Source organism: Salvia hispanica, chromosome 4 (genome assembly GCF_023119035.1).
Source record: "Salvia hispanica cultivar TCC Black 2014 chromosome 4, UniMelb_Shisp_WGS_1.0, whole genome shotgun sequence".
In the NCBI taxonomy this organism is placed as follows: domain Eukaryota; kingdom Viridiplantae; phylum Streptophyta; class Magnoliopsida; order Lamiales; family Lamiaceae; genus Salvia; species Salvia hispanica.
Genome location: NC_062968.1, coordinates 56,205,908 through 56,224,940, shown reverse-complemented (window position 1 = coordinate 56,224,940; position 19,033 = coordinate 56,205,908). Strand labels below are relative to the sequence as shown.

The window sequence follows — 19,033 nt, the reverse complement described above, 5'->3', positions numbered from 1 at the left end:
AAGTAGGATCCACACGCCACCAACTTTTTCAACTCACTTTCTATTACATTTGCCGGATCAAATGGTGACAAATTATGCGGGACGGAGGGAGCATGATTTATAATACTACACCCCTATATTTTCATTAGTAATATTTGATGGTGATCTCTTTCTCCCTCCCAAATTTAATTCTCAACATTTGAAAAATTCCATGCCTCCGCAATCTCTCCCAACGTTTCTCATCTCAATTCATCGCCACCTCACCATTCCTCCCCCTTTCTCTCATCTCAATTTCCCCCTTTTCTCATCGTCTCTGCGCTTCAATCTACAGACCTAATCAATCATGGGCCAGCAGCAATTGATCTACAGCTTCGTCGCTAGAGGCACCACCATTTTGGCTGAGTACACTGAATTCAAGGGGAATTTCACCACCGTCGCTTCCCAGTGTCTGCAGAAGCTCCCCTCTTCCAGTAACAAATTCACTTACAACTGCGATGGCCATACCTTCAATTACAACGTCGAAAATGGATTCAGTACGCTCCTTTCCTCTTGATTATTTCGATTTCTCATTCATCACGTTCTTCATATTGTTGAAAAATTGAATGGTGATTGTGTTGTTGATTCGATAAGGATCTACGTCGATTAAGATATACTCCGTCTGTCCCATTATTCGTGACACATTTCATATGAAATAGTACTACTCCCTCTGTCAGCAAAATGTTATCCATGTTTGACTCGGCACAGATTTTAAGAAATGTGAAGAAGAGTGAGTGGAAAAAGTTAGTGGAGTGTAGGCTCCACATTATATACTCCCTCCGCATTAAATAAATAGAAACATTTGAAACGACATGAGTTTTAATGCACAGTTGGTAAAGTAAGATGGATGAAAAGAAATATGAAGAAAAAAAGTACTAGAGTTAATGGATTCTGAGGTCCATGTCCTAAAATAGAAAGATTCTAAAGTTTCTATTTTTAAAGGAGCGGCTCAAAATGGAAACACTTGCTATTTTTAGAAAACGGAGGGAGTATTAGTTTAATAATAGAATGTGAGAGTAACGAGTTAGTGAAAAGTGGGGTGTTACCAAAAATGGAAAAAAGCAAAGTGGATAATATTTTACGGACGGACTGAAATGGCAAAACTGGACAACATTTTATGGACGGGGGGAGCATATTATTTGAAGTTGTGAGAGTGATAAAAGGGTCTTAAATGTAAAGCCAAGAATTTCTGATCTATGCTACTCCTACTTATTAATACATGGTCTATTAATGTGCCGAGTTCACATTAGATATTCTTGGTGTATGGACTGTATAACTTTCTTTTACATGCTGCATTTGTAGCCTATTGTGTTGTCGCTGTCGAATCTACCGGCAGACAACTTCCCATTGCGTTTCTCGAGCGTGTTAAGGAAGATTTCAACAAAAGATATGGAGGCGGCAAAGCTACCACTGCAGGACAAAACAGCCTCGACAAGGAGTTTGGGTACGTATGCGTTGCTTCTTTATTTTAGCGTATCCTTTCTACTATCTTTCATCTCATTACGGTATTGCAGCCCCAAACTGAAAGGGCATATGCAGTATTGTGTCGATCACCCTGACGAAGTGAGCCGACTCGCCAAGGTCCAGTCTCAGGTCACAGAAGTAAAAGGTGTTATGATTGAAAATATTGAAAAGGTAAAGATGTTCTTATGATCTAGCATCATTCATCTTGATCATATGTTGATGATTGTGTTGATTCATCGTTAGGTTCTCGACCGAGGGGAGAGGATTGAACTGCTTGTCGACAAAACTGAGGATCTCCGGTCACAGGTTAGTTCGACAGGTTTAACTGCAGACATTCGCGATTCAATGGCGGAAAATGATTTCTCGCTGTTATTTTAAATACGACTTGTCTGTGTGTTTGGGGTTTCAGGCGCAGGATTTCAAAGCGAAAGGTACCACGCTGAAGAGGCGAATGTGGTTTGAGAATATGAAGATCAAGCTGATCGTGCTCGGCCTCGTGCTTCTTATATTTCTCACCATCTGGCTTATGATCTGCCACGGCTTCAAATGCTAATTCAAGTCATGCATGCAGCATACACTGCATCTTTTTTAGACAAGTTCCTTTTTTCTTAGCCTTCAACTTAAGGTTTACTCTGATTCAGAGATGAAATATAAGTGATTAGTTGCAGACACTTTTTTTTGCTGATGAATACTTGTTTCCAGACAGTTTCTTGCTGTATTTTTTAGTTTTTGTTTAAGATTATTTTTCATCTACTTTATTGATTTTTTTAATTGCAATGTGATGGAGTACTACATAACTAATTTATGGCAAAACGTGAAATTGATCAATATTCCCTTCATATATGTAATAAGTAATGTTTTATTTTCTCATTCCGGGTGTCTAATGTTTAAAGTCACATTTACATTTTTATTTTGAGTAAATGGATCACAAATTATATATTACTATTAGCTATACATTTCATTATAAAACTAATATACAAATATTTTTCATCTTTTCTCTTTCTCGATTCTTAAAATTCACGAGTCAAATTGAGACTTTAAATCGTAAATGAAAGGAGAGTACGTATATTAAATTTATGCAAATTGTAGGGGCCCGAATATTTTAAAACGGGTATATTATAGGCTATTTTATTGATATTAAATTTACAGGAGTATAAAAGAGAAAGAAGAATTATTTCGCTTTAATTAACTACGTTCCATAATAAGGTAAATTTGACTTTGTTTATTTCTTGACCATTACTCCCTTCGTCCAAGATTTAGAAAACCCTGCCATTTTGATTTGTCCACGATTTATAGAACCATTTACTTTATCCACTTTTAGTATGCAGACCCCACATTCCGTCAACTTTTACACTCACAATCCAATATACAACTACTACTTTAAATGTGTCCCACATTCCATTCACTTTCTTCATTTACTTTTCTTCACAAAGTTAAATACTCCCCCCGTCCTAGATAATTTGTCCCAGTTTTCCATTTCGGTCCGTCCCACATAATTTGTCCCACTTCACTTTTACCATTTTTGGTAGTGGACCCTATATTCCACTAACTCATTTCTACTCACATTTTATTATAAAACTAATATATAAAGGTAGGACCCACATTCCACTAACTTTTTCAACCCACTTTTTATTACAATTCTTAAAACCCGTACCCGATCAAAGTGACCTGAATTATCCGGGACGGAGGGAGTAATTTCTTAAAACTCATGTTGAGTCAAAATGACTCTTTAAATGGTGGACGCAGTGAGTATTTTCTTGTTTATTGCACCACTAATAGAGTCTTATCGAATGGAAGGAAAGTTAATTACATTTTGAGAACTTACAACAAAATACAACACCTATACTATTTCCTTGACAATATCAATCAAGTGAGAAACCAAAACAAAGCACAAAAACAATCAACAAAAACTAGGGTTTTTACAAATTTCATTATTCCAAAATCAAAACTTGAGATCCGTGGATTCCGCGTTCATAGTCCCTTCAGGCGGGCTGATGACGATCCACAGCAACGAGACAGTGATGGAGATGAGCCCCGACCAGACATATATAATGGTCGGAAGCTTCCCTTTCCTCCCCATCAAACCCTTCATGAACGGGTAGTAATGCGTGAGCACCCACAGGCTGAAAAACGCGCCCCCAAACAGCTTGTTCCACTCCGGGATCACGCTGTAGATCGTCCTCGCGAACCCGATCACGAGCGCGATCACGTTTATGATGATGATGATGAGCGGCACGATGAACAGCCCCGTCCACTTCACCACGTAGAGGTCGGCGTACGCGTCGTCCTCGTCCTCGGCCGCGGCCTTGGCGGTCAGCGTGAAGGATATCTCGATCCCCGCGATGACCTTGAGCAGCCCCTGCACGACGGCGATGAGGTGCGCGCTGCTGCCGCCGATCACCCAGAACTGCTCGTTGCGCCACCACTCCTCGAGGGCGATCCCGGACCACTTGACCTCGAGGAGGGAGATGAAGATGAGGCAGATGGTGATGATGAGGAGGTACGAGAGGAAGGATATGTCGAGGGACTTGACGATGAACTGGCCGCTGAAGAGGCACAGGGCCGGGAGGAAGCAGTAGATCACCAGGAAGATGGAGGTGAAGGGGTAGATCCCGACATTGAGGTACGCGATGCGCTGGAGGAACTTGAGGCGGGAGGTCGCGAGGATCGCGTTGTTTCTGGAGAAGAAGATCTCGACGGATCCCGTGGCCCAGCGGAGGACCTGGTGGAGGCGGTCGGTGAGGTTGATGGGGGCCGTGCCCCGGAAGGCGTCGCGCTTCGTGATGCAGTAGACGGAGCGCCAGCCGCGGTTGTGCATCCGGTATCCTGTCACGACATCCTCCGTGACGGACCCGTAGATCCACCCGATCCGGTCTCCCCACTCCGTGTTATCCTCGAACCTGCGGCGAAAAAAAAATTAAATTAGGGTTTCCTGGTGTCAAACTGTCTAATGTGACGACGTGGGCAACTAAAAGTCAAAACAATTTAAAGGGAAAATAGTATAGTCTCAAGAAACTAAAAGGAATAATATGGCTTATTTAGATATTTTTTCAGCGTCCGTCCCAATTTTGACTAGCAATAGTGGACATTTGAAATATTCTGTGTCCGCTATTGTTGACAAGTCTTGTTAAGAAGTCATATTCAGACTGTTTAATGTGACGACGTGGACGATTAAGAGTCAAAATAATTTAAAGGGAAAATAGTATAGTCTCAAGAAACTAAAAAGAATAATATGGCCTATTTAGATATTTTTTCTGCGTCCGCCCCAATTTTAATAGGAAATAGTATTGTTGACAAGTCTTGTTAAGAAGTCATCTTCATTCTCAAATACATAAATCAAACATGCCTATGATTTTGGGAAAATGAGAAGTCATGTAAACATGGGATTCTTACCAGCATGAAATGACGGCGATGGCTTCGGCTGCAGTGGGGGCGTCGATGGCAGGGCGAGCGCCGATGAGGGCGCCGGGGGGCCTTCCGTTCTTGATGGAGAAGTGATCAGCGAGAGGCCGGCCTTGAAACTCGGCAATAGCTATGGATTCATTGAACATGGCTGAGTTTCCGAACTTTTTAGGAAGGTTGAGGTCTGGATGATCTGTTAACGGCTGTTCCTCACCGGAGGGAGGGTGTGCAGGCCTAGCTAGGCTCTTTTTGTGTCCAAAAACGCCTTTATATTCAATTGCCCGCGGCGGTAGGAAGCCATAGAGGGCATAGCGCCGGAACATGCATCCAGTTCCGACATAGACCGGGCCCTGGAGACCATCCAGGGCTCTCATGTTTCCTTTTGTTCATGTCAAAATTGTTTGAGATGATTAGGTTGCAACAATAATTAGACATAAGTAGAAAATGTAACAAACACATGTACAAATAGGTTAACAGGTCTAACAAAGTGCAGAAAGAGGTAAAATTTATGAAAATCCATCGATAATACGTTGATGAAATTTTAGATTCTACGGGGCTAGTTAAAGTCCTTTTCATTGGTTTTGCGAAAATTAGGTACTATTTGATTCATTGTGCCTTGATACATGATGAGAAGAACACTAAACCCTAGTGCAAGTGAAGTTGATCTTTTTTTACTTCATATTTTCGATGTGAGATGACTCACATGTGAATATCTCCAACACAGTGGGGCACAAAATTTAAGCAAAAGCGCAAAACGGGAAAGTATGAAAGAGTTCTCACCGTCAAAGAAGACAGTGTTGTGATTAGCATATCGATCAGAAGGATCGATCCCCTCAAACCTCTGCGGGAACTGTATGTAGCAAATCCTATCACCTCCGCGATCCATCATGTAGCACATCCCTTCCTTAAACGCCATGCAGTTGTACACATAGTGATCGCAATCCAAGTTCAAGATAAATGGCCCATTCGACAAGATTGCAGAAGCTCGAACCAGAGCATTCATGGCTCCCGCCTTCTTGTTGTGGTCGTACGACTTCCTCTTCTCACGCGACACATAAGCAAACATTGGAAGCCTTGTGTCGATGCCTGTGAAATCTAGCGTCTTCTCGTCCGCCTCCCCCATCACAGGATCACTTGGAGGCACCTTGCTCATTATCTATATTTTCCAATTTGTATTCAAATACATAACATAGAGTTACCACTCATTAATCCTCAAACTTTGAAACTTTGCAATAATGTCACCATTTTGCAGTAAACTGAAAGGTGGTGACATTACTGCAAAGTTTGAAACCCTAAATGAAAAAAAAACCTGCAAGATTCCGGCATGGTCGCCCTTGGCGTGGTCGGGGGCACTGTTATACCACGTCCCCGGCCAGTGAGTTCCGTCAGCCATCCAGGTGGCCTGAGGAACTTCAGTCTTGTAGTCGGGTGGAATGATACCGTTGTTTTTCTCTCTCACGAGGCTCTTCTCCTTGTTCGTCTCGGCTTTGTTGTGCATGTCACACCGTTTCTTGATGACGTCGGTCAGCCCGTTGGTCCGCACCTTGAACTCATCATACTCCCGCTTGATCCAACGACGATCCTTGACAAAATCGGGCCGCTTCTTCCCTTTCGTCGGGTCCGACTTCTGACTAAAGTAGCTGTCCGGATTCCTCGGCTCGATGTTATGCTTCCGACAGAACGGAACCCACAACTGTAGGGTTTCTTTCATTCATCACAATCTCAATTTTTTTAGGGTTTCATACAATAGTATAAAAAGATTTGAAAATTACCTCTCCAAATTTGACAGCCTCAGCCATGGCCTCAAAGTTGAGAATGGCACCACCGTCATCGGAGATGTAGATCGACAGCTTTTCGACCGGGTACTCGACAGCAAGAATCGAGAGAATGGTGTTGGCCGTGACGAGAGGAGGCTCCTTCTCCGGATCAGCAGTGGATATGAACACGTCGAGGCCGGGAAGATCGGACCGGCCGTCGGGATTGGCCGGACTAGCCGTCTCGAATTTCTCTTTGAGTGCAGTCAAGTCTGCTGAGCGGTTTATGGGGTTGAATTTGGGGAGAATGTCGAGCAGCCATGAAAATGCAAACCATATCTCACATACAATGGACATGGCCCATAGCCATAGAGCGTCGTAGTTAGGGTTTTCGATTCTCCATATGAGGAAGAGAAGCAGTATTATCATCCTTATCACGATCAGAACACTGTGCATCACAACATACATGCTCATTAGCACCAAATATATAAATATCTCATTGTTAATTATGTTTGTAGAAAGATGTTCTTGCATTATAAACTCCTAGTTGATTTGTTCCGTACAAAATTGACGAAAAAATCACGAATTTCGGTTAGAGTAAAGGTCAATTTTTGTCCTAAACATATGACTAAAATATGAATTTGGTCCAAAATATTCACTTTTTGAAAAATAGGTCCATAACAAATGAAAATGTCGCTGAAGTAGTCTTTTTTTACGGTTCCGTAAAAAAATTAACTGTCAACGCTAATGGCACAGTGGCATGACCGTTAGTTTTTTGACATAATTGTCAAAAAAAGGACCACTCTGACGACATTTTCATTTGTTATGGACCTGTTTTCAAAAGGTGAATGTTTTGAACCAAATTCGTATTTTGGTCATATGTTTAGGACCAAAATGTACCTTTACTCTTTTGATCAAATTCCAAATCTGATGGTTGACGCGTAATATATTATTGCTGATGTCTTCAACCAAACGAAGTTGTGTATGGTTTCTCAATTGTCATCTCGGATACAATTTCACAAAACATTTTCCGTGGAATAATTGCGAACAATATCAAATTTCATGGTTTTTCTGACTGATTTTTAAAGTTGCGAAACTGACTAGAATTTGACCAAACTTCATGATTTTTCCAGCATCTGGATGCACGATGCAAACGACAAAAGCACGAGATGAAACGAAACGAAACGAAACGCTGACCGGTAAGGGCTGATGACCTCCGGCGGAACATTGATCTTTCTAGTGAGAGGCTTCCATGGCTTATCCATGAAATCCTGTATGCTCATCCCCGTCTCGTTATCGAACGACTCGCCCTCCTCCCAGTAAGCGTTCCCGATCCCGTATTTCCCCTTGGTCTCGAAAAGCCAGTGGTTGTGGTCGAAATCCTGCGTCTGGCTCCGCAGGAACATCGACTTGTTGTTGTTGCTGTCCTTGAAAGCCGACGAAACCCTCCGCTCCATCTTCCCGGCGACGGCGCCGGCGCCGGAGGATTCCCCCTCGCCGCCGGGACGGACGCGCCGCTGCGGGCCCGAGGAGGGCCCGTCGGGCTTGTCGGTGGTGGAGGCCGCCCCGGGCATGTTGTCCGGGGTGGGCGGCATCACGACCGTGTACTTGTTGTTGTAGTCGCTCTGGCTGTCGGAGAGGTCGAGCTCCTCGTCGTTGGACATGCTCGTCACGCGGCCGCTGCTCGTGCGCCGCTCGAATTTCACGGCGGAGTTCGGCCGGTCGGTGTCTCCTCCCATTTGAGGATGTGTGAATTTTTTTTAATTTTTTGTGCGTGTGTGTGTGCTAGAAGAGTTGCATTGTTTGAGAAAAAGAATGAGAAAATGTAGGATTTTGATGGTAAATGGATGTGAGAAATGGAAATGCTAAAAATAGGGGGACGAGTTGAGTCGACTTGGAACCTAATTTTAAGGTGAACCTTTCTTTCATAGGATAGGACAATGATAGGGACATTTATATTCGGCTCCAAAAGAATTTTAAATTTTTAAATGGACTATTGAAAATAGAAAGATTTTTTTGATGAATTATTAATAGATTTTTTTAAGTTGTCACAATCACAATCATCATATGAATAGCATAAATTACCTCTGTTTATATTAAATTACAATAAACATGAATAGCGATTTAACATTTTATGAAAACAGACTAGGAGATTTTAAAGGACGAAAAAGATATCAAAAGTACAGCAAACTGTTGTTTTTCTTTCATATATCTATTTTATGATTACGATCGCCCATATACAAATATTTGAAAATTGCCATTTGATCATATATACTCATCGTACTGTCCTTAAAAACTAGTCTAATTTTAGTTCGTCCCACAAAATTACTCTACTTTCTATTTTTATTATTTCAATTACTTTTCTCTTTCTCTTCACACTTTACCAATTTTTTTATTGAAACATGTGTAATTCCAATAGTCTCTATATTCAAGGCGGAGGGAGTAATAATTAATAGATTTTTGATAATTGTTTAAATTTCAAAACCCTTCAAATTACAATATAGAGGAATAGATGCCATCTTCTTTAGCTGCCCAAACGCAGGTACCGGTGTAACACTTATCGCTCCACGTACGACGATTTAAACACGTCAAACGACCTCTTCTTCGTACCCCAATGCAGGGTACAGAAGAACAAAGTGTTGTATGCGATGTTCTCGCAAAACGACCACGTGAATTCAGTGGCGTAAGATGTAAGCTTATGATTTCCGAGATCATCGTTTCCAGATGCACAATGAAACTCCAGTGGCGGAGAGTCCTCGGGTAGGAAAGCAATTGCGGGCCGATGTTTGGAGAAGAAGATGTGATAGAGTGATCAAGAAGAGGATTTTGAAGCTCATGATTTTAGACATTTTGGTGCATGAGATTTCAAGGGTTTGGGGGCTCATATATATAGTCATAGAAATGTGCTAATAATAATACTATAGTGTGTGTAGGTAGTAACGTTTCTTTAAATAGAATTTATACATGGAATTTAAATGTTTTTCGCATCGAGTAACCTTTAAATTTCTTTACGGATTCTGATTTAAGTCACTTTGACCAAAATATATTCAACATTTCATAAATATTAAAATTAATGGGGAAAAAATATTACACAATAAGCTTCTCGGTTATTTTAGTAATAAAATGGTGAATTAGTTAGTGAAAAACTAAAGAGGGTGTATATGTATATGAGTTAAAACTTAAAATTATATTTTCGAACAGAGTAATACTCCCTCCGTCCCCGAATACTTGACACGGTTTGACCCGACACGAATTTTAAGAAATGTAATGGAAATTGTGTTGAAAAAGTTGGTGGGATGTGGGTCATAGTTTTAAAGTATTAGTTTTATAATAAATGTGAGTAGGAATGAGTTAGTGGAATATGAGGTCCACTACCAAAAATGGAAAAAGTGAACTGTGTCAAGTATTCGGGAACGGACCGAAATGACAAACTGTGTCAAGTATTTGGGGACGGAGGGAGTACATAAAAGGGAAATGATTTTTTGACATTATGACAATGCCATAATGGGTTTAAAATAGTAATTTTAGATTATTTTTTATTTTTATTTAAATATATAGTTATGTTTATTTGGATGGCTTGATTTTAGCAACGCATTTATGTTTCAAATTGTTAAGGCATTTATCAGTAAATGATTAGTTTTAATTTTGGAACTGAAAAAAATTCAAAGTCATTTTTGTTTAGGCAATGTACATAAATTTCCAAATTGATTATTTAGTTTTAAATAAATGATTAATCAATTGTAAATATAATAAAAACATTTCTATTCTTATTTATAAGCATAATCTATTAAATATTATTTCAATTTTTCATTCCCTCATAATTTACAGGAATTCCATATACAACTTGTGTCTTCTTGTTAGTACGGGGATTAAGAAATTAGTGTTTAAAGATTAAGTGGTACGAGAATAAATAGATTAAAGTAGGAGAGAGAAAAAAAAGAGTAAAAAGGGAAAGAGAATAAAGTAGGGAGTGTCAAAATATTAATTACTATTTTCGTTGGATTATAACCCTAAGAAATTAAATATATATATATAGGGGTGCACTAGGGTGCCACCATAGTTAAAATAACATCATACCACCAATATAGTCCGATCCATATATATATATATATATATATATATATATATATGGGAGCATTAAACTACTTTCACCCCTTTAGATACTATTTCCTTTTAAATATCATCCATTGGATGAAAGCAGTGGAGGGTCCAGATTAAAAAATCGAATTTAATCCCGTCCTGCATTATTGGTCTAATTTCGTGCATTACCAGGGTATAATAGTAAACATAAACTGTCTGGAAACGGAAGGTCCGATAATTAAGCAGCAATTTGATAGACCTTTCACCTTCTCGCTCCTTTGTCATTCCATCCATCACACCACGATCAAAAAACTTCCTCTCCTCTTCAACATCCGTCAAACCCTAGCCGCCGCCTTTGAAAACCCTAGGACTTCCGCGACTTCGATTGACACCGTGAAAAGGTTCGACCGGCGACGATTCCGAGTGTTGAAGATCCCGCTGCAGTTCGTGCGCGCCCTCGGTCCACTGTTCATATCGGTGTTCCATCCACGGTACGCTTAAAAAGTTCCAATTTTTAGCGCGATTTCTTAGATAAAATGTGAAATTGTGAGTATTAGATGTTGGGTTATGCAAAATTGGAAGTTTATTGTTGATTTGTTAGTGGTATGTGTTCTGACAGTAAGTTTTGGGGATGAAATCGACATGAAATTGGTGATCTTGTTTTTAATCCACGACTCCGAAACTAAGGTGTTAATTTTGTTGGGTCTGCAGACTAATTTGGTGTGGTTTCTGCATTAATTAGATATTTATCTGCATTATTCGGTTGGATACCAACATTATTGATGTTGGTTGCAAATCTTTAAGCATTATTCAATACATAATTTGAATTATTTGTTTGGATTTCATCATTATTGTTCTTTATTGCTGCTAGAAAAAAGTTTCATGCATTATTTAATAGTCTTGGTGCATTCTTTTGATGTTTTTTGGCATTACAACTGTATTCCATAGCTAATTTAATGTTTGTAGAAGTTGTAAACGTATTTTTGAGATTTTGTAGAGCATTTTCTGCATTATTGTACTGGTCATTAACATTATTATAAAGTCCGCTATGTTTATTAGTCAGTTATTATTATGCATTAATGTAAATTGTTTACTTATTCATTTTTGCAGCGACCAAACATCCAAGATTGGCTATAGATGAGGCTGTGGACGATGTTCTGCCTCTAGCAATTGCCCACAAATTTAGGGAGAGACTTAGGGAACAACAGACAGTAGAGGCTAGTACATCTAATGAAGATGGGGAAAAGAGGAAGGCACTAGGAAAAAAGGTTGACCACCTATACAGGGAATGCACGATGGACATTGAATTTGTGGGTTCGAATGCTTTGGATATCTTAGAATGTTTTGGATTTCTTGGTACTAAATATTTTGGATACTCCTGAACTAGGTGTTTTTAGAAAGTTTTGGATATGTAGGTACAAAATGTTTGCTTCACAAAATTGGTAATTGCTTCAGATAACTTAATAATTATAAATTATTGCCTAATAATGTACAATATACAGGGAATAATGTATAAAAAACCATAGAACAAATTAATGTTATACATTGTGCACACTAAAATGCATATAACTAAACAAATAATGTAAAAAAATTAATTTATAATGCACGATTTTACCACCGGATTTTTACCGAAGAACTAACGTTGAAAGATGAAAGAGAAGAAAGAACGATGAAAGAGAAAAAAAAATCTGGGAGAAGAAGAAAAAAACCGATGCAATATTTGGTGAGGAGAAAATTATGGACTTTCCATAACCACCAATATTGTCATTCCCTAAAAAGCCCTTTTCCATATTTTTAATGATTAAAAAATGTATAATCAGGCCTTAATTTCAGCCATTAGATATTAAGAATGAATGGTTGAGATTAAAAAGGAAAAAACATATAAAATAGGAAAAATATATGAATACACCTCTATATATATATATAAATGTAATCGTTTTTATTACTTAAAATTTTAATAATTATTTAACTGTAATAAAATTATTTGATTTCATTAGATGACTAGTAATTATATGATTGACATATATTTGGATAAAAGATAGCTATTTGATATGAGTTGACTTACCTTTTATAATAAAATGATGCATATATATATTTCATTTCTTTCAAAGTGACATAGGCGCTATAAATTAACTTCGATGTCGATTATATGTGCACTATAATTTTGAGTTTTGAATGCTTATATAGGTTAGACAATTATGTTACTTATGTGTTTTGGGTTTATAATTATGGATTATAAATTAGTACTCTCTTCGTTCCAACTAAGTTGAGTCAAAACTTTTGTGCACGAAGATTAAGAAATTATGTTCGAACTAAGTTGAGTCAAAACTTTTGGGCACGGAGATTAAGAAATTTTGTCGACGATTTCACTCTTGTCGATTACGTTTTCCGTCGATTGAATTGGGGTTGCGCTTTCGAAATCAGCCAAAAAGAGGTTATATGACCTGAGTTCAGAAATTTTGCCAAGTCACGCCTCCGACATGCCACGTGGGATAAGTTTTTAACGGAAATATGTCGCCAGGTCGGATAGTTTGGGAAATTTGCACGATCCGATAAAGTTCGTGACTTTCGGCTCAACTTTTATAGTTTGGGAGGAAAATCAAACTTTTCCCAAAGTTTATGACTTTTTAGGCAATTTACCTAAGTTAAAAAGGAAATGACTCAATTTTGTTGGGACATTCCAAAAATGAATACGACTCAACTTAGTTGGAACGGGGTAATTACTAATTATGATTTATTTGGAGTATGCACGTAATCAAAAATGTTAGCGATGGACATTGAGATATCATCTTCTCGGAATGGACATATTTGTTATAGAAAAAAGTAATATCACTAATACATTCACACTCATGCCGTATATTTGTAAAACTTACAAAAAATGTAGTAGTACATTAATAAAAATGTGTACACTACGTAATCAACTTCCTATATTTCAAATAGGCAAATTCAATTTTATTTGTGGTTCCATGGAAAATGATTGGCAATACTTTTTAGATCTTTAACCTACAACTTGCCACAGAAAATAATCTAGTGATAAGAGGTTTAAGTTTAATATCACACCAAACCAAAAAAGAATCCTATTTTTCTTTACTTTGATAAAATTATAAAGTAATTGATTTATTTTTTTAAATTTTTTTGCAAAACTATATCATCTGTTAAAAATAGAAAATTTTATCTTCTAAAAATCATGAACACAAAAAATAAATTCTCTAACAAAGTTTCGTTTATAAAATAAATTCAAAATCATATCACTAACATCACTAAGACAACAAAAAATTAAATACAAATAAACATTTGTTTATAGCCATGGAAGAATCTCCCTCCGCTGCCGTCGATTCCCTCCACCAATCTCCGGCTATTCTCCCTCTTCTCCGTCGTCCCTAGGCTCCGGCCTCACTCAGCTCCACAATGAGAGCAAGCAAACAACACTGACAGAAATATGAGCTCATATGTATTAGAAATGGGCCACTCACCTCTTAAAAGGCCTCATAAGGGGGAGGGTTATCCACACTTATATAGATTAGATTGGATCATCACCAAGTCGATGTGGGAAAGAATTTAGAGAATTTAACAATATTGTAAATCCTCTTTTGCACTCCAATGGTTACCAAAGACCCACACGAAGCTGTAATTGCTCTCCATATATATCCTCGCGTTCTTCTACTATCTTTTTCGCTGACGCCACTGCTGCTTCACTGCATTCATACAATGAAATCGATTTCAGCGTTGCTATTTCTCCAACCTCAGATGGGATCTCCTCGAGTACGGATAAATTTTCGAGACTAAGCTTCTCGAGAAGTGGAAAGTGGGAGCTGTCCGACACAATCCAATTTACGAGACTTGAACAATCCGACAACTTAAGAAACTTGAGCTTCTGGAACTGGCCTTCAACTGTTTCCCACTTGCCGAAGACACCATTTAGCAACTCGAGCTTCTCAAGAAGAGGTAACGAACCGATTTTAGGCAATATGTCTTCAAACTCCGTGCTAAAAACGTCTAGAACAACCAACTTCCTGATAGAGTTGGGCAAATTAATCCTCAGCAAAAGGTCAACAGTCTGACCTAAGGTGCAGCAGCATAAGCTTTCCAATTTACTGAAGCATTGAAGATAGCTTAGACAGTCTTCTCCCTCCATTTGATCGGAAAAGTATGCTAAACGCAATTTCTTCACATTCGGAATTCTTTTAACCACCTCCTCGTTCAATAACAAATCATAAACTCCTATGAGGGTTTGCAGATTCTCCATAACGACAACGTCACTAGGAGGATTTGGGAGAATCAATTCCGGAGTGTCAAATTCAAGATGCCGAAGTTGATGCAGTTTCCAAATTTCATTTGGTACACGAGGATCGATCCAAAAAGATGAATGAATAATCAATATCTGTAGATTCCAAAGGATCTCAATTGAGCTAGAGAATTTGGACTCCTCATGAACAGTGATAGCAAGGTACCGTGAGTTCACCAATTCAAACACATTTTCTAGGAAATACACATTCCTCTTAGGATGATACTCCCCAACACCCCATGCCCTGAATGTCCTCAACAATCTAAGATCGGGAGACAGCAGAACTTTGTCGTCATCACTTCGTGTTCTGTCACAGTCACATATTATGGAACGAGTATGTGACGAATATCCTAACAACCCTGCAGTCTTAAAAACGACTCGACGTTTGCTAATACTGGCCGGAGGATCATCTCTTATGACATGGTAAAATCTTTCCTTTTCAGCTTCTTTCAAACACAAATCTCTCAACAAATCATGAATTTTACAATACTTAACGTTTCCAGTAGACCCCAGTTCATCAACTAAAACGAGATTTCTATCAACCAATTCCTTAAAATACTCTTGCGCAAGTGTTTCCAAACATTTTCCACTCCTTGGTTTTAAAAATCCTTCAGAAACCCATAACTTCTTAAGTATCGACACACGGATGCGGCAATCTTCATCGAGAACACCCATATATAGAAAACATGGCTTTAAATAGTTCGGCAGATAGATGTAGCTCATCCTCAATATTTTCGAGCAAAATCCATCGTTACTGTTAATAACAATTGAATTCAAATTTTGCTCTATATGCTTCCAATATTCTTTTGTCCGCTCAGATTTTGCCAAAAGACCTCCTATTGTAGCAATTGATAAAGGAAGTCCTTTACAATTTGCTACAATATTCTTTCCAATATTCTCCAACTCAATTGGACAACTTTCTTTCCCAAAAACGGTCTTACAAAATAAATCCCAACTACTAGCCTCATCTAGAAATTTCATGGCAAATGTACAAGACTCGTTCAACTGAGAACTCAAGTCAGACAGCCTAGTTGTTACGATTATTCGACTCCCATTTTGGTTATCAGGAAAGAAAAATTTTATCTTCTCCCACACCTCTATACTCCACATATCATCCATTATTACAAGATACCTCCTACCAAACATAAACTTGTGTAATTTTTCTCCCAACTTATTCACACTCAGATCACTACATGAATCTCCTCCACTTGTTCGAAAAAGAACTTCTCTAAGTGTTTCTCTAACATTATAAGTTTGAGAGATTGTAGTCCAAGCACGAATATCAAAACGCTCCTTAACAAGTGCATTCTCAAATAGATTCATGGCTAGAGTGGTCTTACCAATGCCACCCATCCCCGTGATGGGGATGATCTGGCGGTTGAGTTGATCACTGGTGAGCTTATCCAAAACGTCAAGAAATACTTCGTCAGAGCCCACGATCACGCTTTCTTTCACAGAGGGAGAAGACGCCGACAAGGCAGCTACGGGCTTCTGCTTGGTCTGAGCTTCAACTGCAATGCTCTTCACCTCTTTGTTGATCAGATCCATTTCTTCAATCACTTTCTGTAGATTGTGATAGAAGTCATGATCTGCAACGATTGTGGATCCACTGTGAATTTGATCCACAATATGGGATTCGATAACATCCTCAGCCGCGTAAACTGCATCAGCAATGCGACGCTCCAATGGATCAGCTTCGTTGCTATCAGCAAAAGGGGAAATATAGCCATCAAGAAACTCCTGCAAGAAGGCAATGTTTTGAGTGAGGGATTGAACTTGTTTTTCGTCGATAGAAATGGGATGGGAAGGATGTTTCTCGAGGGTATCTATGATATGCATAAGAGAAACCAGAGCTCCATAAGCAGCCATGATTAACAAGTGAATGAAAATAGGATAATACTATTTCTAAGACAACCAATCTTATGTTGGATGAAGAACGCATGTGCAGCATTCTTAAAATCTACAAAAGATGCTCTAGTTGTCGGATACACACACTAATTTATTATAGGTTATAGTTACTTTAATTACTAGTCCAACTATTGATATGCGAGCATGATAATGTTTGAAAATGATTCACCTAACATTTTATAATATCAATTTAATTCTAATATTATCATTTGTGATTCACCCAACACTTTTCTGAAACTCCTTCCATGAAAGGCGTACTCCCTCGGGTCACGCACCCCGGCGCGGAATGTGCCAAAAAACACTTAATGAAGCATCCTCCCCCACACCTCGTTTGCGGACCGTGCGGGCGACCAGATGGCGATGATGCTCAATTTATTTGTTAAGACTTTTTCCCTCCAATCATACATCGGAAGTTCGACTGGAATCTTTTTAAGTTTTTGAAATTCCACCACGAATGTACTTCATCCTTCTCAAAAAATAGTCTATTTTTTGCCATTTTAGTTCGTCACTAATTATTAGTCAATTTCTATTCTTGAAAACTTTTTCATCATAAATTATATAGTAAAGTACTACTCCCTTCGTTTCTTCGTAGTTGAGTTATTTTTCCATTTCGGGAAGTTTCTTCATAGTTGGATCATTTCTATATATGGTAACTTTTTTTTCTTTCTTACTTTTCTCTCTTACTTTATTCTTTCTACTTTATTCACTTTATACTTTATGCTCTCTACCTTTTCCTCTCTCTTACTTTTTTATCTATTTATTTAACACACTCAATATTAATTTCTAAAACTCCGTGCCGAAAATTTCGCCTCAACTATGGCGAAACGGAGGGAGTACTATTTTGGTCCTAAACATAGGACCAGTAGAGGCGCGGTCAACGCCGAGGAGGGAGCGGGTCTTCAATTGGCTTATCAAGAAAGCCGAATCCTCCATTGATGAGCTCGACCATCTCCACTGGCCAAGACTCCGACTTTAAGCAAAATGACCTCAATTCCAACACTCCTGGCTCTTCCACCAAGCCGACGCTCTCTGAAAATCAAATTTCAAGTTCCCTCCCTCCATCTCTATATTCCGACGCCATCGCAGACATCTTCAAGTCCTTTTTCCCGGTGGACGGCGCAGTGGCGGACGCAGAAAAAAAATTTAGTAGAGGGCTTTACTAAATATTTTTATTATTAACAAGATATATATTTCCATTCGTTCGTGAAATATTGTCCATTTTCCATTTTGGCCCGTCTGTGTTGTCCACTTTGTTTTTCGGGTAAATGGATCCCACTTTTCACTAAATCGTTACACTCACATTCTATCGTGAAACTAATATATAAATGTGAGATCCACTCATCCACATTATATTAACTTTTTCCACTTACTTTTCTTCATATTTCTTAAAACCCGCGTCGAGTCAAATGTGGACAACATTTCACAGACGGTGAGAATATATAATATAAAATATTTCATATCCTTTAAAAAAAAGACTAGTTTTACCATTCTGGACCGTCTTCCAAAATTAGAGTTTAAATATGAAAAGATTTTATAAATTAATACCACTAATAATATGGATTTCACAATCCACTAACACTACCAAGTGCATATTAAAACTCGCATAATAATAATAATAATAATTATAAAATTGTATAAATATGTTATACATAAAATTAATCCAACACAGGTGCTCCACGACTACTTGTTGATATTTTTTTTCAAAAATAAAAAAAAAAAAATTGCTAAAAGGACCTTATACGTGCACACGGCAAATCTAGAAACATTTTCGTAGTTCACTCTTTAAATACTTATTTGTTATATTTGTGACATATAAAAAAAAGAACGGTTATAATTGGGACAAAGATAATATTCACTACAATTGTTTATGATCTTAATTTCCACATTTTGCAGTTACATATGAAACCTCATTTTTTTTAGTGGCGTTAAACGGTACATTAATTTAGAATAAACAACCGATCGAAAAATGGGATAATTAATTAATATACTACCTTTCTAGACAACATTTAACTTCAAGTATATACAATTCACATTTTTTAATAGATTTTATCATGAATTATATATCTCATTCCTTTTTCTTAATCAAATTAAAAGCCTTATTTTCCGTCTTCCATTAATCAGGTCA

The 19,033-nt window shown here is 38.2% G+C and overlaps 3 protein-coding genes across 3 annotated transcripts; 1 reads left to right on the top strand and 2 right to left on the bottom strand.

The window, feature by feature from the left end:
* Window positions 1-319: 319 nt before the first annotated feature.
* On the top strand, window positions 320-2,187 carry LOC125217578 (putative vesicle-associated membrane protein 726). The gene is made up of 5 exons (XM_048119096.1): window positions 320-512; window positions 1,318-1,459; window positions 1,530-1,650; window positions 1,723-1,785; window positions 1,889-2,187. The coding sequence occupies exons 1-5, from the start codon at window positions 323-325 to the stop codon at window positions 2,030-2,032; spliced, it is 660 nt and encodes a 219-aa protein (XP_047975053.1). The 5' UTR covers window positions 320-322; the 3' UTR covers window positions 2,033-2,187.
* A 1,140-nt stretch (window positions 2,188-3,327) lies between these two features.
* LOC125221479 (cellulose synthase-like protein D1) lies at window positions 3,328-8,374 on the bottom strand. The gene is made up of 6 exons (XM_048123599.1): window positions 7,833-8,374; window positions 6,654-7,083; window positions 6,191-6,574; window positions 5,662-6,037; window positions 4,873-5,260; window positions 3,328-4,379 (listed from the first exon to the last, which is right to left on the bottom strand). The coding sequence occupies exons 1-6, from the start codon at window positions 8,372-8,374 to the stop codon at window positions 3,422-3,424; spliced, it is 3,078 nt and encodes a 1,025-aa protein (XP_047979556.1). The 3' UTR covers window positions 3,328-3,421.
* Window positions 8,375-14,319: 5,945 nt separating this feature from the next.
* LOC125221478 (putative late blight resistance protein homolog R1A-10) lies at window positions 14,320-16,869 on the bottom strand. The gene has a single exon (XM_048123598.1). The coding sequence runs from the start codon at window positions 16,867-16,869 to the stop codon at window positions 14,320-14,322; it is 2,550 nt and encodes an 849-aa protein (XP_047979555.1).
* Between the last annotated feature and the right edge of the window lie 2,164 nt (window positions 16,870-19,033).

Coding starts and splice junctions, on each gene's coding strand:
- LOC125221478 (XM_048123598.1), bottom strand. CDS start 16,869: ATGGCTGCTTATGGAGCTCTGGTTTCTCTTATGCATATCATAGATACC.
- LOC125217578 (XM_048119096.1), top strand. CDS start 323: ATGGGCCAGCAGCAATTGATCTACAGCTTCGTCGCTAGAGGCACCACC. Junction 1,460..1,529: donor AGCCTCGACAAGGAGTTTGG/GTACGTATGCGT, acceptor ACGGTATTGCAG/CCCCAAACTGAAAGGGCATA. Junction 1,651..1,722: donor TGATTGAAAATATTGAAAAG/GTAAAGATGTTC, acceptor ATTCATCGTTAG/GTTCTCGACCGAGGGGAGAG.
- LOC125221479 (XM_048123599.1), bottom strand. CDS start 8,374: ATGGGAGGAGACACCGACCGGCCGAACTCCGCCGTGAAATTCGAGCGG. Junction 6,575..6,653: donor AGGCTGTCAAATTTGGAGAG/GTAATTTTCAAA, acceptor GAAACCCTACAG/TTGTGGGTTCCGTTCTGTCG. Junction 4,380..4,872: donor ATCGCCGTCATTTCATGCTG/GTAAGAATCCCA, acceptor TTTTCGCCGCAG/GTTCGAGGATAACACGGAGT.